Here is a 27,497-nt window from a genome sequence, read left to right as displayed (position 1 = left end):
CCCCTCCGGGTATTAAACTGATGAAACTTTGCTTGTTAGCTTATTCCAAAAGGCTGTTTAAAATCAATTTCCTGCACAACCTGTCCGGACACGCAACAACTGGGTATGCTGCCCACATAAAAACGTGTTAGGTAATATCTCTACAGACTACAATTTTCAACTGCATTTCACATGCGAAGAGGGGTGCAACCGGTAGTTGATATCAATTATCATAAACATATTTGATCTCACATTCTCAGCAACATAATTTTTTGCTCTTTCTTAAAAAATTGTGCATTAAGACAATTGTGAATAGATCTAAATCTATTTGTGATTTGTAATATTGCCTTATATAACTTTCAATCAATAAATGGAATATTGATCACAAAAGTTCCTGAAATTACCATCTTGTACGGTCAAACAACTGGATATATAGGTTCAGGGCTTTGTAACAAAAATATTAGTGATCAATCACAAAATGAACTGACCAGTCAAGATCAATTTTACACAAAATACTGAGCAGGAACCATGGTCAAGGGCATTTTTCTATAATTACATTATATTTTGGACACAAATATCTAACGCCAATGAGAGATGAATTGAGGCCAATCATTCAATAGGGGATCAAAGGCCATGTCCTTGGCCTTAGATTTAAGCTTTGGGAAAACTGAACTTAAAACCACCCATTGTACAGTGTGTCCCAGTAAAAAGGAATCCAGGATTCCCATGTATTTATTCTTCAAAGGCAAATGAGTTATGATATTTCATTTACATAATCATATAATTCAATTATTCTTCTTTATTTTGATACCTGATATGAGACAAACACTTCGTGAGCTAGACGAGTTTGAAATTTTGATGTCAAAACCAGGTTGCGCAGAAAAATTGGACAAGATTCATGATACAACGACTGTGCACATTCGACGATTGGCTCATTAGCATTTCTTTTGTAATTTTTGTGAAGATTCACTGATCCCTGCAATGAGATTGGATTCAGGTTCACATATGATTTTCTGCTGAAATCGTTTCTGATCTATAGGCCTCAATATTTATTGTTTGTAATGTGCTATGCGTGAATGATTTGCTACATGTAAGCTGTCGGTTTCAAATGAGAGATGAGATTTTACTCTTGCCATGAGTAACAAATTAATAGTAAAAACCTATTTGATAAAATTTGTGAAATCTATCTCTGAAAACGGGTTTCCTTTTTTGTGGGACGCACTGTATAGGTAGTTGAGCTGTTAAAATGTGCATTTGATGACTCCAACTTTGGCAAGACAAGACCTGTAGAAAGTAAATACATAAATTTTTGTATATATAGTAGTGCAGCCTAGCAGGTGATATTGAAGCTATGGGGAAGTGTGACAGGTGCAATATACCCTGCCTCTATAACAAATTCAAGATTGGGCATCCTGTTACCATGGCAGCAAAATGAATGGCTTTTATCCATTTATCAATGGTGTGTAGGAGTTGTACGGAGTCACACACCATTTCTGGGAGCCTTTAACTAGAATCGAATGAACTGTACATGTATATCGCTACATCATAGTACTGTGAATGTAAGTCCAGGCTTTAAAACACGTTTGATTGCATTTAAACCTTGTATTTTACTGGAATGTAGAAAAAAAGGCAATCCAACAAACAAACAAATCATATATTTTTTACCACACTATTTTCAGATTTTCTTGATAATATTTAGCTATTCACAAATTTTTGTTGAATTATGAATTTGAATTGAATGCAACCCAATTCTTTAAACTTTTAAGAAGTATTTATACTACTTTTTTCTTAGAAACGAATGGATATGGGTAGATTGGTGTGGAATTCATTAACATATCAACTTTAGATAGAAGTTTCTGTATGAAAAATACTTTTCAGCCATGCTTATCAGCCTAACTGCCTAAGCCAATTTTTCATCACTTGAATATTTTGGCAGGATCTGAAACTAATTGTTTTAGATCTATCATTTAGCAAATACATATAAAAATGACTGATAGTGATATCTTGTATTTTATTATTTGTTTGTTTTACTCCTTTCTTTGTCAGTGATATGAGCCTGTAACCATGACAATTGATAAAGTACAATCATCTCTCAGTTCGACGTCTCCACCCATCCACGTCCATGTTGATCAGGAGACACCGGTCCATGTCCATGTCAAGAAAGGAGCAAAGAAATCGGCTTCTGCGATTGCGGTAGAGGTAATTACGGTGTCCTTTCTAGAAAAGTCTAATATTGCCTTTTTTTTCTCAACTCGATTTCCTAATGATTTGCAAAATATTTTGTTTCCTTTTCTTATTCGAGTTCAATTTCTTGTTTCATATTTGTAAAAGGCTGTTCTATTCTATGCAAATTTCTAGAGTATTTATCTTTCCAGAAGAGTTGAAATAATTTTTTTTCTCAGTTTGTTTTCATCATTTACTTTTTAATAAGCAAGGGGGGGGGCAGATTTGCCCACGCACAGTCTTAATTTTATTAAGATTATCTATGCTTCATTATGTAATGTTCAAAGTCAAAGTAGCATACATGTATTTTTATGAAAACACTTAACCATCAAAGTAGAGATATAATAAAATAAGTTACTTTTTGGTGTAAGAAATGGGCTTTTGAATTTCCTGCACTGTGATTAGATGTGCTAGATTTAGAATAAAATGAAATGTACATGTATTTCTGTTTCATTATAATACTTGAATGTTAAAACTCTATATTAATGCCAGAATAAATTGATATGTAAATGTACAAACAAATTATACTTTAAATTCTATTCATTTAAATTTTCAATGAAAATGATTTTTAGGACAAATTGAAAGCTAACAAGAATCGTTTTGTAACCCCTGTTTCAATAATGTACATATACAGTATGTCTGTATGTCTTCAGTGTAATACTAATATAAAAACTTCAAAAGTATTACTTTTCTGCCAGAATCTTGATATACATGTATATACCTACATGTGAAATCATGATTTTTTTTTTTTTCGGGGGGGGGGGGGTCAACATTTCAATTCCTTTTATTAAAATTTCATCTCATTTTTCAGGAAAAAATGAAAGCTAGCAAGAATCGCTTCAATGTAACATTAGGATCGGCTGGGAACATGCGCCCTACAAGCAGTGCAAGGGGACCATGGGTTCCAGCACCAGGCAAGAGTACCAGAGGACAGAAATTTAGTTGGAATGTAAGTCATTCAATAGAGAAAAAAAAAGAACAATAATCATTGGTAGACTGTTAAAATCTTGTACATGTATCTCAAACTTAGAAAAAAATATGGAATGCTCATGAAAAGCTGTATTTTAGAGTATTGGCAGTAGTAGCCACAGCTTTGTATTGTCTAGAAACAGTCTCCTAATTCCTTTAGAGAATTCATTCTAGGCAAAAGGTTGCCATAAATATCCTAAATAGATATAGATATTTATCCTAGCTTTCGTTGAAATCTTTTAAATTTTGAGATGAACAGAAAGTTCTTGCATCAGGATCTGAAACTAATTTCAACATGAACCTCATCATTTTACTTTTTGATGATGATTATTACGACGATGATGAGGACGGGTGATAATGATGGGGATGGTTGCGTCAGGTGATGGTTATAAGGATAATTCACAGCATGTATATTGCACCATATATCTACCATACATATAAAAGCATCGAGACGACTCTTAAAATTTGAATTTCTATCAGAAAGTATGAGTCTTGAGTGAATGTCAATTTCACAAAGAGATGATCAGAATCGCGGAAGACCATTACTAAGAGTGTACCAATGTATAATAATAATAAGAAGAATAAGAAATATTTTTAACTGCAAATAGGTGTTGCTTCTGATATACTTTCTAAGTGCCTGTTCACATTGATATAAACAAATATAATTGCGTAAATAACCAATGACAAGTAGTAACCTGTGTATCTATTTGCCCTCAGGGATCTGGGGCTAGATTGGATATCCAGCCTCCAACAAGAGATGGATCCAGTTCTACAATGAGGATGGAAGACCTGGGAGACGGTGATAACAAGATGGAGGAACAGTACCGGGACTATGAGGACCGCATTGACAGCCTCATGACGGAAGTTGGCTCTCTCAAGACGCAGGTAATGGAGTACCTCCATTCCGACATGAATTCTGTGTGTTTGCTTTCTTGAGTGATAGTACAGAGTGCATTGCACTTTTACTGCTGATAGTACACAGTTCTACACACTTTAATTCCCTGCGTACTCCAAATATTTACCAAAGTGATCAAATTGATTTGCTTCAAGAGATAACTATTATCAGTTACGGCACAGGGACAGCCTGCGGAGTCTCTGGACAGAAAGTGGCTTTCTAAATTTAGTGTCTTTCATTCTACTGTTAAACCTGTGTATAAAATTTCAGAGATCACTTAAGAGATAGAAAAGTGATTGTAAACATTGCAATGCATTTTTTTAATAGTACACAGTTCATCACACTTTATTTTGTTCAAAATCCAGTTATTGACAGATCAACATTATCATTGAGTTAAGGGCTAAAAAAAAATGTTATATCAAGTGATTTATTTTTAACCAATCATAGTAGCAAATATATTTTGTTGTTCTGATAGAGAGAGGTTGAGAAGAGCAAGAGAGCTGCAGAGAGGGCCAAGGAGGAGCTGAAACTTTCCAGGAGGGTCCTGGAGGAGCAGGAGGAGGAGCTCCTAGGCTTCAAGGAGGAGCTCCATATGACAGAAAAGGAGAACAGGCACCTGAGGAAGTCCATGGAGCAACTCAAAGAAGAGGCAGACACTTCAAAGTAAGAATACTATTACAGCCTTCTTCAATTTTGGTTTAGATCTGGTATTGCAAATAACATTGGACTATTGCTTTTACATATTCATATCTTTAAAATGTACATTGACCATTAAATCAGTTTTCATAAGGAAACCTTTGTATAAATATGATTTGGATGGTTAGATTACCCTATATAATAAAGCTTAGCATTTGATCATGTGGCTGATTTTTATGATTGATTGATTGATTATTGAATAAAAATTAAAAGTTCTATCCAAACATTACAGAGATTTCATGTCTTATATTCAATATTTTTATTTTAGTTTTTTATGAACACATTTATTTACACTCTCATTTCTCTAAGATTGGGGAGGAGTCTTGCCAGCTCAGAAAGAGACCAATTGTTGAAGAAGCTTGTAGAGACCGAGATGGATGCCAAGTCAGCTGCTAATCAAGTAGAAGAACTCAGAGATGTGGTACAAAGACTACGAGAGGTGAGAAAAAAAAAGAATGTTGTTAATGTCTTGTTGGCAGTCACATATAATAATTGATATATTGATTTCGAGACAAGTCGAACAAAAAATCAAACTGGAATTAATAATTTAACAGAATTGTTTGTGGCACGCCAGGATCCGATGGCGCACGTAGTAATATATATCTATAAAATGCTTAGGGATGTCATCCTGTTGTATTAAGTTTTTATATATGAAAATGGAATATTGTAGTCTTGTTATCAATACTATTTTAAGAAAATCAATTCAGTGCACATTATCCACAAATTATTGATGGTATATATACTAAGGACCGTTCTGCTTGATGCACCATGGTGAGGGCTGGTGTGTCGGGCTACGAGTCAAGACAGAGCAAAAAGACAGAGCAAGCACCACTGCTGTGCCTGCCCCACTGCTGCCTTCTGCTTGCCCACACTGCAACATACTTTTTTGGGCAGAGATTGGTTTATTTAGCCATCTTCGAACCCACAAGAATTTTTGTGGTAGTCTTCGCTAGCGAAGGACGGACATCATCTTGTTATCAGAGTATATGACCATATTTGTTTTTCTTTTGTAATAGGAAAAGCACATGTCTTCTAGAGATAGCAAAGTGCTGGCAAAGCAACGCCACCTCCTCCTAGAAAAGCTGCATGATTTTGAGACTACAAATTCTTCTCTACGAACCATGCTACGGGATGAACATAAAAGACAGGTAATATTAAAGAGAAATTCCAGTATTTGCAGTAAACACTGATTTCATGAGAAAGTCTGTAAAACAAGGCTTAATTGTCAGTATATCATCGAGGATCTAGATCTGGTACAGTTACATAAACTGAACTTTGTGAAATCTTGAAATCTACGCTGAAAAATGTTCACACTGAAGATCACCAACACAGATAGGCACACGTGGGACAGTGTATTATTATTGCTAAAATAAAGACCCGACGGAAGTGACCGAATCCGCGCTTATTTTGCTTATTTCTCAGCAATTACACAATTTCTTCCAGAATCCTTTGGCACATATTTTTTATTCATACAAACAGACACTTAGGTGGTCATTATATTAGATTCTGTAAAAAGTCATTTTTAGATCGTTACCAAAACTGGAATTTATCTTTAAATTCAATGTTAATCTATTCATTTGACTATATTTCAGATGTTAGCCCCATAAGTATTTGAAGTAGTGTTCGAAACACAAACATAATACATGAATGAATATGGCATTTGAATGGAATTTGAACATGAATTATGAAATATTGTATCCAAAAAATTGATTGCAACTCTGCTTGTAAAAATTATTTAGAAAGTCATTCAGAAAGAAATACAAGTCTGTATGCCAGTGCAGAAAATGTCAACATAAAAGAAATCATGATGCAAGAGTAGTATTCAGAGCAGCCAAAATTGAAGTGAGACACCGGTCTTCCAACAAGTTACATGCTGCCCTCTATACTCACAAGGACATCAAGCCCTCAGCGTCACGCCCTGGAGTATACAGGATACCATGCTCTTGTGGAAAGGTATACATCGGTGAAACTGGACGCAATCTGACTACCAGACTCGAGGAAAATCAGAACAGCTACAACAAGGGGGAATGGGAGAAATCTGCGATAGCTAAACATGCAAACCAACTCCAACACAAGATTCTATGGGAGGACGCCAAGTTACTAACATCAATCAAGCACTGGTATACCAGACGGGTACGAGAGGCCATAGAGATCACCCAACACGACACAGTACCACAAGACAGCGGCCTACTCATCAACAATATTTGGAACCCACTGCTAAACAAGACTACCAATCAATAGATGCCTAATCTGTTCCAACTCCCACACAATAGAAGTCTTACGTAACCACAGAGGAATAATCCGGGATTAGCACCAATTAGTTACCAATCAACTACTGACCAATCACTATCCTCCTGCTTTCCTATTGGTTCATCTTTAATTCTCGCTACCCCAAATAGCGATTTCGCCGAGATCCGGGAAAATCCCTGTAACGCGCATTGCATTATGGGATAGCTTTTTCGGTATTACAACTTCCTGTTCGGAAGTCCAATGCACTGTTTTGCCATTCAGATCAACATTGCCGTCATGCACAACAACACAACGTCGCTTTCGCTCGAAAAATTCGTGATCACAACCCTCTCTTTCACGATACATTTTAACGGCCTTTTCTGCTAAAGTCACTAATTCTGCCCGACGCTTTCCATTGCACGGTATTCCTCTGTCAGTTAAGATTTTTTTAAAGTTCCGAAACTTATTTTTTATCCATTTTGTGGTCAACAAAAAGTTGAACGGAATGAATGCTGTATATATTTAGCGTCTAGTCGAATACGATCGTGATGTCAGGCCGGTCGCTAAATGCAAAATTTTAAGATATTCATTTTTTGTTAATTTTTTTTATAACCAAATAAAAACATGAATAAAAAATTATTTTCACGTGACAGATATTTTTTATTTTTATTTATACTTCAAATGGAATCAAAACTGACCAAATTAAATAAAAAGTATTATAATCTGTACATATTACGCTGATTGGCATCGATTTCAGCGTGGTGGAAAAATCAGTATCGCGAAACTCACGCGAGCATGACTCTGAACCGGAAGTGGTGATGACGACCCGACGGAGTGAAAATTATCTCGTTTCGCGCATTATGAGGTTTTTGTTCCTATTTGGGGTAGCGAGAATTACCTCTCCGTTCCTGCTTTCCTATTGGCTCAACCTTAATTACTTCCTTATAACCAACTTGGTTATAAACTCAAGTTTTTTCAAGTGGATCTTCATTCCTAATGACGACCAGAACACGCTGGTCGAAACGTCGATAACAGTCCTTTTCAGGACTACATACATGGTGTTTACCGTAAAACCTTTCAATAAGAGTAGTATAATTATTAAATTCTGCTAGAGAAGAGAAGTGTTCTTGTAATTTGCAATTTGGGTTCGAACCAAATTGATGCACATGCGCCATATGGATAAGTATTAATCATCTTAATACTAATTACTTAGTCCCTTATATAAGATTTAAAGTCAATGGTCATTTGGTTGCTTGTAATCAAGCATCATGCTTTCTTTGTAGCCAGGTAACATAATCCACACTTAAGACTTGATTTATTTTCTTAATTGAGGGATCAATTTTACTTGGTGAGAAATCTGCTTGGATTTGTTACAGAATACCTAATATATATATGATGATGATAAATTATAATGATAAAATATGATAATAATAGAAATAATAATAATATAATAATAATAGATATATAATGATAATAATCTTATTGATATGTGTAGATTGCCAAATTCCAATGTGTGAAAATGCTTAAAGTTCACAGGAAGAATGTGAATAATGGTCAATGAAATCATTCTTTATTCTTCCTCATTGTTTCAGTCACATCAGAGCCAAGCAGCCGAGCAGCGAGACGTCCTCTTGAAGAAGCTTACCGAAGCTGAAGCCTTGAACCAGAGCCTCAGGCTGGAGGTCCTTGATAGTTCCAGAGTAGTGGATTCTATGAGGGCCAATCTTGAACTAGAGAGGACCCAAGCTAAATCCCTGGCGGACCTCCATGGGACGACAGAGACCACCAGAGCACATCTTCAGAATCAGCTCAGGAAGCGGGAGGCTGACTGCAATCGCATGGCAGTTCAGATCAGGGTAAGCTTCCAGCTTATCATCGTTAAAAAGTGAAACTTGACTGTAAAGACTGTTCAAGGACACAAGAAGAGTGGCTTTTATTGTATCTGTATTGTTGCTGTGCATTTATACACCCTGTATGTTAATTTGTATTACATCTTGAATATTCTTAAATGGTTAATAAATGAAATTGAAAATTAAAATTGAGTTATTGTCAGATGGTCTTTGATGCTTTATGACTGTCCTTTGTGCACGGTTAAGCAGGGATATAGCCTCGGGCCTTGTCATGTGTACAAGGTCTATGTGAGAAGGTTTTTGTGACTTGGAAAAAATGGCCTTGACTACACCCCTGCTGTTAAGTTGGACACTTTGGCCCCTATTCTGAACTCGGGTTTAAATTAAACCCTGGTTTAAAGTTGTCGTTTAACTATGGAGAGCCAATTGGAGCACAAATCCCCAACAGTACACATTCAATTATTAACTCATATGACACCCAAATTGTTCATAATTGTCTGGGAATGATAACTGAAGTATTTTTCTTCATTATGAAAGCAAAAGGAAACAAAATAGTAAACATAAGAAATATACAATATAATTAACAGAATTTTTTAACTTTTGGCTCCACATAATTTTAGCACAGAGTTAGACCGTGGTCTAAGTTAAACTCGACTTCAGAATACGGGCCATTATGTCTTTGATGACTTTAGGACATTTCCTATTTGAATCAGCTGTGGATGACATGATGGCCAAGTTTGATAAATGAGAGGGATTATAGAGATCAAGAATATAGGGTTTTCTCATTCTTTCGCAATATTAATGTTATTTCTAAACCAAGAACCCTTTCAAGTGCTTTGTCCATGCCTACTTTACTACCATACTCTTTGGTCCTGTTTCTTTCACTCATAGAATCTTGAGAACCAGATTGAGCGGGAGAAACTAGAAGCTGATCATCTCCGGGCACAGCTCCTCGCTGCCAAAGAGAAGGCCTCCGCCGACAAGGAGGCCCTGAAGAGAGCGACCCGGGTGCAGAAGGACCGCGCCTCCAGGAGTGAAGATGCGGTGGAGAAGCTCCAGCTCCATGTCATGGAGACGGAGGCCAAGCTGGCGGAGATGGGATCCCAGCTGGATGAATGGAAGGGTCTCAGCAATAAGGTCACAAGAGAAAAGACCCAGCTGGAGAGTGATAATAGCTCTATGAAAAGGTGAAGGTTTGATTTGAAGTCAATGATAAGGTCACATGAAAGAAAGGCGAACAATTGGTATTTGATTGAAAATAATCAATTTTTAATTTCCTAATGTGAAGGTGTTTTTTTACCTGGATATTAAATGTTTAGATATACATATGTAGTATGGTGAAATATATAGCTAAAAAACAAGTCACAACAAACTATATGCATATCTTACTAGCTCTAGCTTGCTTGATCTTAATAGTTTATCAGCTTGTTAACTTAAGTTTCACACTGCACTCCAAGGGTATTTAGGATTTATTTTTGCGTGTCATTTAATGGGACTCCGACAGCACAGCAAAAACCATGGACACCATCGATTGACTACCTGTTACCTAGCCTCGTAAGTATGTCTTGGCATATCATTTATGGCTCTTACAGCAGCTTATAACACTTTCAGTAGCTTATAACAATAATTCTGATCATTCTGACAGGAATCTTGACGATCTGGAGCTTCAAGTGAGGGAGCTAGACATGACCTCCCGGGTTAACCTAGATCGGGTCAAGGCTGAACTACATCATAAGAGTACTGAAGCAAGCAACCTCAAACTTGACAATGAAAAACTACAGGTAAGAAAATTTAGGTGATGGAAAGTAATTCTTATTGATTGTGAATGTATTATCTCTAAGTTGTACTTTACCTTTCAAACTGAATTTGATTCATTCTATATTCTGACATGACCAGTGACTGAATGAACCATGCTGCTATATCAAACGTTTTATATTTTTCTGTGTTAAAAGTTAAGATGTATCATTTGAAAATGATGTGAACAAAGATAAGCAAAGTACTCTGATTACTGCATTCTCCTCCATCCATCCTTCTTCCTCATCCCTCCCTCCTTTCATCTCCCTCCTCCCTCCTTACCACTCCTTACCTCATTTCCTCTTTCCTCCCCTCGTACTTCCCCCCTCCCGCTTTCCTCTTTCCCCTTCCTCCCTTTCCTTACTCCTCCTCCCTCACATCCTCCCATTCATCTCTTGCCCTTATTACTTCTCCCTTCCCTCTCCCCCTCCTTCTCCCTTCCTTCTCTCCCTTTCCACCCTCCCTCCTGTATCTCATTTGAAATATGTTCTTTTATCTTTTTTTTTCCAGATTTCAGTGAAGGATATCCAAGATAAGTTGACCCATGCACATTCCAATATTGATCAACTCAAATCCAGTATACAGCAATATGAATCCTTAGTAGCAGATTATAAAGCACAGGTATGTTCAATATTTCTTACTATCCACTGTGTGTTTGCGTCATATAACATTTTATATCCTTCATCATTTCCATAATTTATCTGTGCATGTTGTATGGTGGTGGCACTACCGTAATGTTTGCAATTTGACTTTATTTAACCATCTTTAAAAGGGAGTGTCTTCTTATGTTTCAAGGAAGTCCGTTGTTATTAATGCCATACATGTACATATACAAATTTTTACAATGTAATGAAATATAACAACTGAATCCATTGTATTTTAATTACTAAATTTTATATTTCTGTTACATGACAAACCATCATATTCAACCTTGAAAGCAATATTTATGCACTAATCATTAACAATAAGCTTAACTGAGTGATTTGATAACTATTCTAAATTTTCAATCTCTTTTTAAAAGAACACCACACTTAACTAGAATTGAATGTCACAACAATGTTTACTTGACATAGTTTATGTCATTTTGCTCTTAATGAGGAATTTCAGAATAAATACTTGCTACAATGTATTAACAAATCACACTATCTATATATATACTTTTTCCTCATACTGCAATGGAACAGTTTATTGATTGTACATTAAAAACAGCTCAACTAGCCTACACTACTCGAAAGTTTGCATATCATACACCTAACATAACTCCATTTAAGCAGGTGGGTCTGTGACAGTTCTTTGTCACAATGTTGAAGGGAGCCCTCTTGTGGTGGAAAATGGAAGTTGATTTTTGAAATAAATGAAGTTTAACAACATGAAAAAAAAACATGTACATAACAGATTAATTTTATATTATATAAGATGCAAAGAAAAAAAAACTATCGTTCCAATGATGACAAGGTTTTAAATCAATGCTAAAAATCTGTTATTTGCAAATTTGCCTCTTGATTCATCTTACATTATCCACTACCAGAGATCCTGATGAAAAGCATCTTGATACAATTTGCATGAGTAGAAACTAGTGGCAGATCCAACCAGGTTAGATATTGTTTGTACACAATGGTGGGCCCCGTCCGTCCAAAGTATTGTGTCTAATCTGGTTAGATCTGGCACTGGTAGTAACAATAATAATAATAATTAATAACGGTATATTTACCCAGGGTATATAGCCACTTCAGTTCCGAAAACTGGTCTCCCAGCGGGCCCTGCTATTATTATTATTGACCCATGCACATTCCAATATTGATCAACAGTTGTCTCTCCCTCCCCAATGCACAGAAATACACAGATGAATTGATGAACAAAATAATAAGCGATCTTCTTTATCTTAATTTTGAAAACATGCAATTTTGTTCAATTCCAAGTGTCAGATTCTATTGAAAGAAACACATGTTATATTACTGATCACTTATATCTGCAAAATAATGCCACACTGCCCTTTTCCATATACAGTTTAGAATATGAATATCTTAGGAGCTATTAAAGCTACTTGTGTAATATTATGTCATCTTCAATTCTCTCTGTCTGTATAGTACCTATAAACATGTAATTATTCTTCAATTGGTATTTTTATCTAGACTACATAGTACTTACTACCGTAAGTAACGGTGTATTAACCGCACCTTTTTCTCGGCGGGACAGAATCAAAAGTCGGGGGTGCGGTTTATACACGGTGACAGGTCTGAGCCAAGCCAATCTCAGCCCGATACCACTACCAGTTTTCAACTCGCGTCGGGTGGCCGAGCGTAGCCACTTGGGGCAATCCCGTTTAGAGGGGTATGAGCCGCGGGTATAAAAGGGAAGCAACTATGACTACCGGTATCTGCCGTAAATGTCCCTCAAAGTTATATCACGGTAACAAACGCACCTACCTTCATGAAACTGACTTTTTTTAATGGTGTGACTCTGTCTTTGTTGTCATTTTTTAGTCATCGCGGCAAAGTTCAGACGCCAATCGATCGCACAGCGCGGTGCAGCTAGCCGAATAAGACATGCATGTGTAATGTTTATCGCAACGTCAACGTAAGCTGGCGCTTTACCTTTCCGTGGAAGTTATTTTGTTTGACAAATTATTGGTATTATTTGACAATTAATTTCTTTTATTTGCCTTTCCTTCATTTCTCTCTATCATCCATCATCTCAAAATCAATCTTCAATCCCCATCTTCACTCCTTCCGACTTTTTATTTTTAATTATTATTCACTTTATTCCCGCCCAGAGCTCCCATTGAAAATACGGTATACCGGTACTAGCATTTTTTTTCCTATTTTGCTGTCTGTAAGATACCGCCACACACGTACTGTACTGAGAACTACCGGTAGTGGTTCAAAGCAGACAAGAAAAACACCTGAACAAAATCGCAAATTTCTCGTATCTTGAACCTTCCCGTATTCCCTTGTCTAAAATTCATGTCAAGACATTGAATGCTAGACAGAATTCTGAAAGCAAAAGTGGGGTTGTGATGCAGGAAATATGATATGAACGATCTTCTCGTATGGGTGAGCCCCCATGTTGATGCTGGTATCGGTACTTGCAATGAACACCGGTACCATATGTGTGTGTGTGAGGTGAGTGTGGAAGTGGCCAATAATGTCGGCAACTTGCAGATAAGTGACGAAGCGCTGATTTCCCATCATTTTTTACCAGTAATTCTTCGATATTTTTTGGTTCTTGACTCTTTCTTAAATACGCATATTAGAGATAGAAAGTAAGTTTGATAATATATTTTTTTTGATGATTTTTTTTTTTTTTTGATGATTTTTTTTTTTTTTTTTTCCCATCCGAAAATGGGGGGTGCGGTTAATACACGGGTGCGGTTAATACACCGTTACTTACGGTACTTACTGAGTGTTGTGTAATCATGGTTTTTATTTGGCACATTTTTTATTACAAAAAAGAACTTCAATGATTAGGAAATGAACACCTTTCCTATAACTGAGCACAAACAAAGAAAATTTTAAAGGAGAAGAAAAAAACACACCTTAGAAAACATTTTACACATTCCTAAAACTTTGGTTGCTGTCTTTTCAGAAGAAAAATGAGCTGTAGATGCTAGGAGCTTATTTTATAGTCATCACAACACAAGGGATATCTCATATTTTTATAAGTGTTATTCAGAGATTTAAAAAAAAATACAACTAAGTGAAATATTGATAAAAACAACATATACTTATTTCATTTGTTTATATGTGCACATTAATATTTAACATTTGTGGAAATCAAATTCTCATGAGGTGGCTGGGAATTTCTGTTTGTTTAATATTGGTTTGCATTTATGGCATATCTATTCTTTTAAAAAGATATTTTAATTCATATGCACGTATGACTTGTACATGTCTGTTTTATACCAGTACCATATTTAGAAATGCTTTATTTTCACTTTTGTATGTTTGCAAGCAATTAAAGAAATTTAATATAATGCTGCTCTAATGTGCTTGAGATTAGATTTGAATTCCATCATTTTGAACTGTTTGGGGTGAGAATGTTTTAGGCCAGTGAGACTTGCAAGTTTAAGAATAATAGGCTAAAAAACTTCCCACTTTACACATATTCATACATTCCTTTTTTTGTATGCTAAAGATATAGAAAAGTGGAACACTGTTAAATTTAGTTTTATTTTATTGTCTACTGATTGGAACACATTTGTTATCCCTATTGGATTTCTTCTTTTTTATATTAGAAATTATTGATAGGATGCTTTTGTGTGTTGATTATTTGAACTATACATTGTAGATGCTTATTTCCCCTGTTTAATCATTCTGACAGCCCTACAATATTTCAAAGCTTTTAACATATTACATATTCAGCCAATGATTTAATTAGGAAATATCTGGACTTATACTGCATGCATGTGGGTTTTTTTTTAAGATAGGTACTTGTACATTGCACTGGAAATGAATTGTATTATCTGTTTGAAAGTTAATATAAAAATTACCATTGGCAAAGTGTTAATTTTGTTTTCATATATTTAGATTTGATAGCATACATTTATGCATGTATTTCATGTTTGTTTTGTGGTGGTTATGAACCAAAGTTTGTAAATGTTTGCTACCCCTTGCTTCATACTGCACTACGCCTCCCCCTCCCAACCCACTCCATTTCCTCACCCCCTCCCTGAAATTTGGGGACTGAGGGTTCACACTTTTACTTTGTGATATCCCCAGGGTTCCCAGCCCATCAGGAAAATCAGGGGAAAATTATTTTACTTTTTTCCAGTCAGGGAATTTTGATCAGCCCAAAAGTCAAAAGCATGGTAGTCAGTAAGACTCTGTTATATATTTTGTTGCATATCAAAACAACATCCATTGAATGACTGGTTATATTGGTACTAATTAGTTTTACATTATTGTTTTTATACTGAATATACATGAAATTGAATGCAAAAACTTAGAAGACATGCGAAACTGGGAATGGGTTTAAATAATTATCAGGGAATTTTGAAACTTCATCAGGAATAAATCAGGGAATATTGTTTTCTTGAAAAGCTGGGAACCCTGATCCCATTTCCATTGGTTTATATTTACCTGGTCTACTTCTCAGAAAGTCTACTACGACATGGGCTAAACCCATTTGGTCTACACTATACCAGGTCTAATACCCACTAAGTCTAATTCTCATTTAGCCTAATGCCCAGTTGGTCTAATTTCCACTTTGTCTACTAATAATATGTTGCACTTTGTCAAAAGAAGAATTGTGATTCATGAATGATTTATCTCATCATATAGACCGTGTGAAATTAGACCAAGTGAAGTTTAGATTTAATAGGTACCCGGTATAGCCTAACTGAAACTTAGACAAAATGGTGAATGGACTGACAAGCAATTAGACCAGGGGGGTGTTTCACAAAGATTTAAGTATGACTTAGAGTTGCGCTTAAATGCTTAGTTGCGTGCGGTATAAAAGGTATGACTGCATCGGTCAGATTACGCCAAGAGGATGCGCACTCCTGCGTGTTGATCAATAAGATTGTGCGTTGCATATCATATACGCGCTGGCATATAAGTGTGACTCTAAGTCATACTTAAATCTCTGTGAAACAACCCCCAGATCATTAAAAGATGGTTAGTTGACGAACCGGTTGTAGACACCTGAGGAGTAGACCAAGTAGAAATTTACCCTTCCATCCACCTACTCCTCCTTGAAAAACATGTGATTTTTAGAACTATTTTGAAGTAACAAAGAGAAACCATATCTCTACTTATGTTCCTTCACTCAACCACAATCAATAATTAAGCATATTTAACCCCCAACTACCCTCCATCTAATCCAAATTTTTGCTTGTTTCATTCCAACTCCACAATGTAGTTCACACATACAGAACAGCATGTCATTCATACTGTAAGTACAACAAGATAATCTAGAAGGTTACAGTTTTCACAAACTCACTTCTTCTTAACACATCACATCATTGCACTTTCATCAATAGTGCATTTTGATTCCTAAGCAGTTTGAGAGCATTTTGTTTGCTAAGGTTCTAATATTGACACACATTAAGTTTCATTGGTTTCTTTATTTTCAGATTCTTTATGTTTGATGAACGTACATGTGTGTCACTAATATGTATTTTCCTTCATTTTTAGTTTTACCAGCATTGATGATATTCATCAAAGTAGTTATGAATATAGCAGTTCTAGTAGAAGTAGTTGTAAAACTATTATTATTAGTAGTAGTAGTAGTAGTAGTAGTAATAGTAGTAGTAGTAGTAGTAGTGTGTGCAATTTCTTAATAACAGGATGGGACTATATTTTCATGATCTGCCAGGAACTTTAGACAGGACAGGAAATTTAGGATTTATTTAGAAATGTCATCAATAATTTGGGTACTAATATTCGTTGTCTTCTTCGTATAGTTGTAATATATCATCGCTGACTGTATGTCATTTTCTAATATTCTTTTAGCCTTTCTAATGCTTTGGATTTGCTGAATGTTTTATAAGCACTTTACTAACTACTTAAATCTTTGTGTGTTGTTGTTGATGATAATGGTAATGATGATGATGATGATGATGATATTGATGATGACGTTGATGATGATGATGGGGATGATGATGATGACGATATTGTTGTTGATGATGATGATGATATTGTTGTTGATGATGATGATGATGATGGTGACGATCATGATGATCGAGATGGAGGAATTCAGTTTATCAAGTCATTTATTATATTTCTTTCTTTTTTCCTGTTCAATTTGGGCAGTTCCATAAAATATTAAGCTTTTTTGACATTCCTTTATGACTGCTCAAACCATTTTACACTGTATGAATTAGAAAACAGAGACAAATTAATTCAGGAATGCCACTCACCATACATGTACATGCCTAATCGGGGGTCGAATTTACATGTTTTATGGAATTGCCCATTTGCCACTTTTGTATATTTTAAGTAATTTTTCTTATTTCTCTTTGATCAATCATTTTTTCTTTCACTCTGTATTCTGCCATAGAGAGAACCTCTATTACTACTATACTGTATGTATTTGCATTTCACCCCCCCCCCTCCTTCAGTTAAATTATTGATTTTCATAATCACCATACATATGGCACTATCCCCCATTTTCTTAACCTATCTGCTTTAAAATATCCTCATTTTTCAGTACTATCTTGAACACAACATGCCTGAAAATTATATCAAATGTAGAATGGCAGTATGTCTCTTTTGTGAAAAATCAAAGTTCCCTTACCCCCACAAAGATTAATAATGTTGGCCAAGAAAGTATGTTGAATCTGATCAAATGGTCACAGCACTTTGTATAATGTTAAGATTAGAATAATAGTCAAATATCATTTAACCTTGATGAAAGATTCTGAAAGTAGATTGTAACTTGGTGTCCTTACACTTATTCATGTGTCTATTTCATTATTTTGATTATTTTTTTAATTGTTCATTAAGTTTCTACTTGTCTGTACATGTATATATGTGTTTTATAGTTTCTTATTATTGATATATACATTCATTCTTTCGTTCATGTGCTCCTTCCTCATCTTTTCCATGTAGGATGGCTCCACCTGTTGTTATAATAAACACTGTTTTTTCATTGAAGTTGTACAGGAGAAACAAATAGAATGCAATCACATCCGATAATGTGAAGAATACAAATTTAGAGAGAGAGAGTTTTAAATCCATTTTCAAACGAAAGTGTAAAAAGATGCAGTGGACCAGCTTCGCACATTTCATTGAACTAATTTTCATTCTTTGATTTGTTTTTAGATGAACCAGTCAAGAAGAGAGGCACTGGATGTATCTCTTCAACTGGAACAGAGCCAACATGAAGCTAGCAGAGTCAAACAAGAAACTAGCAGAGAAATAGATCAGGTAACAGAATAATTCTGATCATTTTTTTATTATCTTTATTAACAAGAGCATTGTTATTTGTGTCTTATCTTCTAATTATGACATACTTTCGCTTGCGGTTGTAATTATGTTCACATTTTACCTGCATTTGTAAGATTTGTGTGATCAGTGTTGTGTTATATGATTCCAACCAATGTGTTGCAATAAAGAATCATAAATATGTCAATGTATTTCTTACTCTAGATACTGGCTTATTGCCTTTATTTTTCATTCATAGAATGCTAAATACTACAATAGAATTCTGTTGAGCATGCACATGCAGGTATTTTATTAAATGCAAATTTCCCACACGCAATTGTCCAAGGGTTGTGTTACCTCAGTCTTTATGCTATTGTATCTGAGTATTATACTATTATCATTATTATTTTATTATTATTAATATTTTGATGTTCTTTATGTTGTTATTATCTTCATCATTATCAGTTATTAATATTCTTCTTCTTATTATTATTATTAATATTATCATCATTGCCATTATCATTGTAATTGATTACATTGTAACAAAATTATTAATTATTATTATTAATATTATCATCATTGCCATTATCATTGTAATTGATTACATTGTAACAAAAAAAAACACCTTTTCTCTTGCAGGTGAGAGGAAGACTAGAGCAGAGATTACTAGAGCTTGAACCGTTACCAGGTATGCTCCGATCCACGGAACAGAAACTAGTCGATGCTACAGAGAGACTCCTAGAGAGGGAGAAGAAGACGATGGAGCAAACTAAACTCATTACAGAATTATCAACAAAGGTATTGAGAAAAAAAATAGCACATGGTTTTGCCCCTCAATCAACCATCAAGGAGTGTGTATGTGTGGGGGGGGGTGTCAGGACTGCTAACTATGACATGGTTGCTTGCCCATATAAAAAGCATTCATTACAAATGTTATGTTAATGCTGCTATGAGGAAACAAAATGAAAAATGTATAAGGTAAATGAATAAACATATTATATTGATGGATGGATGGATGGTTGGATAGTAGATAGATAGATAGATAGATAGATAGATAGATAGATAGATAGATAGATAGATAGATAGATAGATAGATAGATAGATAGATAGATAGATAGATAGATAAATAGATATATAGATATATAGATATATAGATAGATAGATAGATAGATATATAGATAGATAGATAGGTGGATAGATGGATGGATGGACAGATAGATAGACAGACAGACAGACAGACAGACAGACTGCTAGATAGATAGATAAGTAGGTAGATGAATGTGCCATGGCATTTGGCAAATCAGGAATTAAAAAAATTAGCTGAAGCAAAAGCATTTAATACGAATTAAACTGAGGTCAATGAATTTAACCTGGCCTGGTTGTATCGAGCAAATAATGAGTTGATTGATTATGTCAAAATTTCATTCTTTGTTCTAGGCGGACCAGAGCAGTACCCAGTTGGAGAATTTCCGCCAGAAATGGATGTCTTCAGATGAAGAGTGTCATGCCCTCAAGGCCAAGTTTGACTCCGTTCAGAGGTAAATTTAACATTCAGAAAATGTCCTTTTCCCCACCTACCATATTGCAAAAATTGTTTAACTCAAGAACATATATAAATGTATTGCACACACAGTTAACAATGCAATTTATGTTTAGTGCAGGGAAAAGCATCTTAGTTTAATTCAAATTCAGAGGTAAAATTCATATTTTGAAGACAATGTGATAGTGCAAAGTCTGCTAAACTTCAGTTGTCTACATGAATATATGCAAAGAGGGTAAGTGCATGGAAAACGGGGTGCATACAATTATTGTGATTCCATTTTCTGTATATTAGAATATTCCAATAAGAGGTTTCTTTTTGCAAAATCTCTGTGATATTTTGTTGATGGGGATCTCTTACATTTAACTAGTCATTATAATCCCTGCTAATTAAAACCATGATTCTGAACTTATTACAGTCATGATTCCTTGTAACAATTTTTTTTAAATCCCATTTGTCTTAAGGAGATTGCAAGATTGTGAAAAGCAAAATGAGGAGTTTCGTCTTAATCTGTCGAAGAGAGATGAATCAGTTCACCAGATGCAAGTGAGTTCAAATATTTATTTTAATAGTTTACTTGTATTCCTTATATAACAAAAATTCACCAATGTATGAATTACCATTTTCCTTTTGAGAGAAATCATCATGTTAGTACTTAACAAGTTGTATTATCATCATCACCATCATCATATAATATGCAATACATTATCAAATATTAACTCATTCATTAATCTTTAAAGTACTTTAAAAGTCTCCATTGAATTCTTTGGTATTGCTTTTTCATGGTATCAAAATAGAATTGAATCTTCTACTTTTAGCCCTTCGAATAACAATAAAACAAAAGCTAGAGTTTAAACTTGCATATCTCATACATGCTAATGATTTATATGACTGTCAATAAGTCTGTCTTCGAGTTGCTATCGTTGATACCAGTATATAATTGAGTTCTCCATCAACTTCTAGACATTAAACCCCTGTTTTTACCTCCTGCAGCTGAACTTGGAGGAGCAGAAGCGGGAGAACTCCGGTCTGATCCGTCAGCTGGAGCAATCCATCGCCGACAGCCGACGTCTTGAGGAGGAGTCTCGGGAGAAGGCGCTGGCTCGCGAACGGAACAGTCAGGCGAGGGTACTAGATCTTGAAGCTCAGCTTAGTAGAGTAAAGAGTGAACTCGTACAAAACAGAAGGCAGAAGGAAGATGTAAGTAGTTATATTATGTAACTTACATGACTGAGAATTGGATACCAAAAATATTCCATGAGTTGGACCAATATTGCACAAATTGTAGATGAGTGTAATACTGCTTAACAAGTGAAATATTTATATTATAATGGATGGCTCAGAATGGAATACCAGAGATATTCCAACAGTTAGGGATAATGTTGCATGAATCGTAGATGAGTGCAGTATTACCATAACAGGTGGAATATATTTTTGTATCCCATTCAGAAATCCATCCAATATAATAGTTTGGATGGTCATACGATTTGACCCCAGAAACGTGTTGAGACCATGACTGTGGGTTAGAAAATGGGTGTTAGCAGTGAAGCCTTGTTTTGATTCTGCTCCCAGGCCCCCTCAAAAACGCACCTCCGTAGTAGTAATTTACCCAATCAAGCCCATGGACAGAAGTTAGTTGATATGGTAGTCGTCTAGGTATGCATTACGAATCTGTAAAAGCAAATGGGCTAGGTGGTCGGAAGAGGGCAGATGGTGATCCTCAAAAGAGCCCCTCGCCCCCTCCTGCAGAAAAAAATGGACCTGTCAAGCGAGTGTAAGACCCCCAAACTCCCCAAGGGATAGCAGTATGGATTTGTATTACAAAGACATTAAATCTGACAAAGCAGTTGGTTGAAAAATTTCCCTAGGCATCCCTAAAATATAAGTGCCCCACAAAACTGATTTTAAAAATCACTGTATAATATACTCTACCAAGCCCATGGACCAAAATTTTCTATGTGATACTACTACTAGTGAAGGTGTAGATAAATATACTGAGACCATCACTGGTTGGAAAATACAAGTTGCGTACTCTATTTTCAACTTACTCTATACAATGGAGATCTTTTGCATGTAGTTATCTCTGTTGTCCCTGGGTTTAAGTTCTAGCTATGCTCGAGCTATTGACTGCAGGTCTACGTAAATTGGCCTGTATCTACATACATACAGTTGTGCTCAAAAGTTAACTCCACCACAAAATACACCCCTTCATGTTGAGTGTTGAATGTAGACGACACTACAATGTTCGGCGAGCCCAGAGAAACAAACTTTATCACATGTAATATTTCATCAACTGACTTCGCAATTGAATATCTAAAACATGGTAGCACTTGAATATTATGAATATATTCATATTATGGTGGGGTTCACTGCCCTTGCTCAAAAGTTAGTGAACCCCACCACAAAATACACCCCTTCATGCAGAGTGTTGAATGTAGACGACACTACAATGTTCGGCGAGCCCAGAGAAACAAACTTTATTGAATGTAATATTTTATCACCTGACTTCGCAATTGAATATCTAAAACATGGCAGCACTTGAATATTATGAATATATTCATATTATGGTGGGGTTCACTGCCCTTGCTCAAAAGTTAGTGAACCCCACCACAAAATACACCCCTTCATGCAGAGTGTTGAATGTAGACGACACTACAATGTTCGGCGAGCCCAGAGAAACAAACTTTATTTAATGTAATATTTTATCATCTTACTTCGCAATTGAATATCTAAAACATGGCAGCACTTGAATATTATGAATATATTCATATTATGGTGGGGTTCACTGCCCTTGCTCAAAAGTTAGTGAACCCCACCACAAAATACACCCCTTCATGCAGAGTGTTGAATGTAGACGACACTACAATCTTCGGCGAGCCCAGAGAAACAAACTTTATTGAATGTAATATTTTATCAACTGACTTCGCAATTGAATATTTAAAACATGGCAGCACTTGAATATTATAAATATATTCATATTCTTGTGGGGTTCACTGAACTTTGAGCACCACTGTACATGTTTATCTTATTCATAAACTCTATTATTGATTCACAGTTGGAACGGAAGTTCAACTCTCAGGTTTACGATCTCAAGGACCGCTTGGAGCAATCGCACAGTACTAATCGCAGCATGCAGAATTATGTGTCTTTCCTCAAGAACTCCTACGCAAACGTCTTCGGCGACACGTCAGGCATGGCTTCCTCCCCTTACCAACCTCGATCGTCAGCACACACTTGATGTTTTAGATGGAAGTGTACACCCCGGGAGCATTTCATGAGAAGTGTTGATACTGATTTTCTCTGACCGATGTTACAAGCTACTGCAAATCCTTGCATCTGATTAGCTGAGAACGAATTAAACCATGAATATCACTGACTTAATACTTTTCATGAAACCCTCCCCAGTATTCTATTGAATTCACATACATTTCTTATACCAGCGGTGTGTTTCACAAAGCACTTTGTCATTGATTGTAGCAGACAATTTTGCTTTCGGAAATTAGTCTCTTGCCAAAATGACAGCATTCCAGGCGAGGATTCAAGACTCATTCCCTTCTCTTGGTGCATGAATTTTAATACTTAGACTCCTGTTACCTGTTGCATACAATTTTTGTTGCTGTGTCAGGCATTTAGGTAATTTTTTTATGGGTTAATCCTTTGAAGTTCATTCAAATTGTATTCACTAATAGTTAATTTCCCTTTAACTCAAGAGGCTGTTTATCCAATATGCCTGTTTGAAAATGATCTTTGTTTTCATATTTATTTAGACAGATAAACAAATATATTGCAGATAAGGAAATAGGTAAAATATTAATCTATCATTGGTGATTTAACTTTTATGTACATTGTTTGTTGCTATGTCAGGCATTTAAGTTATTGTTCATGCTGCAAAGAACAATCTTGTTCAAAATTTATGTTGGAAATTTAAATACTTGTAAACGTGTGTTTTGTTTTTCACCTTTGAGAAGTAAACATTCACACAGATCTTTATTTCATGAGTTTCTGTGTATGTGTAGATAAGATAGGGTATATATCATAATTTCAGTTGACAACGGAGAAGCAGATATTTAAATCTGAACAGTGACATTTATATTTTGTAAAGAGTCTGTAATTCAATTTAATATAAGATGGAAATATGTGTAAATTACAAGGATATTAATGATTTGTTTCTATTTGATTAAAAGAGTGCTTTCGTTACAATGTTTTTGATCCGTCTCTAACTTGGTACTTAATTCATCCCACACTGAAATATTAGATTTTCTCCTCCATTCATGCTAACTAGACCTGATTCATTGAAACGATTTGATAATTAGAAGTAGCTTTTTTCAATTTTTAATAGCAATTTTGGTTTATCTTTAGTTAAATAAAAAAAAATGTATGTCCCCATTGGCTATTAAAAAAAATTGTGATGGATCTCTTTTGTTTTTTGTTTTTAATTTGCAGAGGTGCTTATATGGTCTTATCTTTTTAGCTTGTGATTTTACTATGTATAATAGCATCAATTTTATGTTCAGTCCATACACAGAAGTCCACATATGAAGAGTTTGGTTGCATAAGGGATTAAAACCGTGGTATTGAGTTTGGAGAAATCACTTTTTATCTTCATATTTTCACAAATACGTGTATCTTAAGAAAATTCAATTGGGAAAGTGCTCTTTTTTTCATGATTACTTTTAGGGTAACTCTATTTAATAGCAGGAATACAGATTGTTTTACAATGTTCTTATATCATCAATTCAGGTCTTATCAAAAGTGGATTTGTCTCCTTTTTGCAATTAAGCCTTTCTCTGTGATGTACATAATATGTGTGTTGATTATGTTTCTGTACAATAGTGTACATAAAGTATATAGTTTGTGAGGGGTAAAGAATTTGTTAGATTATTTTATGGAAATGTTATCTTTTTCAATTCTTAAATTGTGTGTAATTATATATTTATGAAATCGTGTGTTATATTGTTCCAAGAAGAGAGCTACATGTATTTGCAGTAATTATCATTTTCTAATTGAAAATTGACAAAAAGCTACAATTAATCTCATCACTGAATAAGAATATATAGGAAATCATAAATCATTCATATTTCATGACAATCATATCGACTATTCCTGGTGTATGATTAAAAATTTATGTATCTATAATATTTATAAGCACTTTTCTAATGGAAGTTCTGGGAGAAAAGAATATCAGGATTCAATTTTGTTGTCTGTTTAGCTGAATGGTGGATGTTTCAGACTTAATGCAACAAAGCTAACAAACAACATCTTTGTTACAATAGGATATAGGACATCAGCAAGTCTTGCAGAGACAAACTGCTATCTAATCAAAAAGTTTGTGAAAATTAAAACAAATTAGAGCAAAATAATCTATCCAGAGTTGTCTTGGGACAAACTCATTGCATCATTCAATGTGACTCATAATGTAATTATCAATTTTTTATAACATATGACATGAGCTGTGACTACAAGTGATGATGTCATAAGGAAATTCAAATTTTAATCTTTAAAAAATTGCTTTTTTATTTTAGCTCCTGGCAATTAAGTGACAGAGAAGTCATAATGAAATTCAAATTTTAATCTAAAAAAATTGGCTTTTTATTTTAGCTCATGGCAATTAAGTGACAGGGGATCTGATTTAGCACTCAAGCAATGGTCAGCAGTCTTTCATAAAGTAACCCATTACCTATTGACAGCTTTATGAAATACCACTCTGGAAGTTCAAGGCATAAGATGCACACTATTACATTTTTTTAAGTTGACACTCGTTAAAAGATTATCTTAAGTTTTGGTAAATCCTCCATACATGTCACTCCCATTTCATTACTATATCATATTAATGCATGTGCCCCAAAACAAATGTGATGTGAAGGAACTAAACTAACACTGTTTTTTTGTCAATAAATGTATTGATTTAACAGCAGAATTAAGGTTGAACGGGTGCCCAATCAAAATAAAATACATGCCCTTTTTTTTTTTATAAGACACATTCTCATGAATGGAATGGGCTGGAAATTCAGGATATATATTTTGTCTTAGTTGTTTTAATATCCAGTTACTAACTATATATGTAAACAAGTGCTCAAGTTTTTTTTTTATAAAAATAAAAAACATTACTGATAGAGGGCGCTATATTTAAATTTAAATCCTAAGAGATGAAAAACTGCCATATTTAGATACTCATGGGTAAAAAAAATGCATCCAATGACTACACTTTTGTAAAAATGAAATTTTCAATGATACTCAAATATACATGCAGTTCACATTAATGACCCTTTTAGGCTTTAAAACATACACTGTTATGCTAATTTATTCATATAGATGTCAACTAAACAGTAATAACCTAGTAAGTTGTAAACATGTAAAGATGATATCTGGTACAAAATCGTAATATAGGTTGCCAAGGATTACATCTTGTAGAAATGACAGTGATTCTGATTGTTCTGTGCTTCTACTAATGTGCCATCCTGATTACGTGACTAAATCAGAAATTTGTAAGAAAACAAAAATCCAATAAATAACCCATTTCTGAAATAACGCAGCAAAATGGACTTTGTGTATTATTTGTTGTGGGGTAACTGTTGATTAAACTAAATTATATATTCTGAATAAGTCAATGCTGGAATACCAATGTTCAAAGCTAATGCAATGTATTATATGTACAAGTACTTGGAAAAGGAAATTTGATTTTCCACTTTGATTCCTTTAATTTGATTTTCATTACTTAGTCACTGAATATGTTTTTATCATATGTGGACTTTTTTCTCTTTCTTTAAAAAATAATTAGCAACAAAAATATATTTTCTTAAATATTAATCAAATTATAATACATGTTTGCTTTTCATGATCGAACCATCTTTTTCCGATCTTTATTTATATATATTTATGCTTTATTCCTCTTATTTGTTTTTATTTCTTTTCCCATTTCTTTCTCCTCTCTTCTTAATTTCTATTTTGTTCATATTCTTTTTTTTTTCTCTCTCTTTTATTCAACAACCTAACTCCACTCTTGATCATTTTCGTTTTGATTACAAATAATGTTACATGGATGTATTTTGGTTCACTGATTCCTTGTATTGTTTCTCTTCCTCCTTCGTGATCGCTACTCCTCTTCCTTCGATCTCTTCTGAATACTATTTGGTCTTTGTCCATTTTTGTAATTCTCCGTGTATAATCCCAAATTCCTTTTCCCATCTTTGCCCCCTTTCTCATCATTCTTCTCCCCTCTTCCTCCTCCTCCCTCTCATCCTCATTCTTGTCCTCCTCTTTTTCCTTCGATCTTCTCCTCTGCCCCCCTCCTTTTTCTTATCCACATGTCGAGAACCCGAAATGCAAACTGAAGCATGGAGGTCACTCCATGTTTTGACCATTTTCATCGTCTTTCCCCGGCACATTTGTGAAATAATGATCAAGTCCATGTACTGCTGAAATGTAGATACCTAAGTGCAAAATACCTCTTCATCTTT

At 34.8% G+C, this 27,497-nt stretch overlaps 1 protein-coding gene across 2 annotated transcripts in view; it reads left to right on the top strand.

Moving 5' to 3' along the window:
- The window catches only part of LOC129277424 (outer dense fiber protein 2-like), a 28,779-nt gene extending 2,201 nt beyond the window's left edge, over positions 1–26,578 (top strand). Inside the window, exons 2-18 of one of the 2 annotated variants that reach the window (XM_064110712.1) lie at positions 2,026–2,178; positions 3,014–3,151; positions 3,889–4,056; positions 4,542–4,729; positions 5,072–5,201; positions 5,779–5,910; positions 8,584–8,847; positions 9,733–10,028; positions 10,487–10,622; positions 11,146–11,256; positions 16,495–16,527; positions 18,399–18,503; positions 19,140–19,298; positions 19,938–20,038; positions 20,505–20,586; positions 21,034–21,240; positions 23,096–26,578. In XM_064110712.1, the coding sequence (XP_063966782.1) occupies positions 2,044–2,178; positions 3,014–3,151; positions 3,889–4,056; positions 4,542–4,729; positions 5,072–5,201; positions 5,779–5,910; positions 8,584–8,847; positions 9,733–10,028; positions 10,487–10,622; positions 11,146–11,256; positions 16,495–16,527; positions 18,399–18,503; positions 19,140–19,298; positions 19,938–20,038; positions 20,505–20,586; positions 21,034–21,240; positions 23,096–23,278 (2,568 nt within the window). In that variant the 5' untranslated portion in view covers positions 2,026–2,043 and the 3' untranslated portion in view covers positions 23,279–26,578. The remainder of the gene's footprint in view (positions 1–2,025; positions 2,179–3,013; positions 3,152–3,888; positions 4,057–4,541; positions 4,730–5,071; positions 5,202–5,778; positions 5,911–8,583; positions 8,848–9,732; positions 10,029–10,486; positions 10,623–11,145; positions 11,257–16,494; positions 16,528–18,398; positions 18,504–19,139; positions 19,299–19,937; positions 20,039–20,504; positions 20,587–21,033; positions 21,241–23,095) is intronic. The other variant, XM_064110713.1, reaches the window with a different exon arrangement.
- The last annotated feature ends 919 nt before the right edge of the window (positions 26,579–27,497 follow it).

The sequence above is a fragment of the Lytechinus pictus genome, chromosome 15, assembly GCF_037042905.1.
Source record: "Lytechinus pictus isolate F3 Inbred chromosome 15, Lp3.0, whole genome shotgun sequence".
Classification (NCBI taxonomy): Eukaryota; Metazoa; Echinodermata; class Echinoidea; order Temnopleuroida; family Toxopneustidae; genus Lytechinus; species Lytechinus pictus.
Note: the sequence above shows the minus strand (reverse complement) of the source record. Positions and strands in the feature narration are given on the sequence as shown.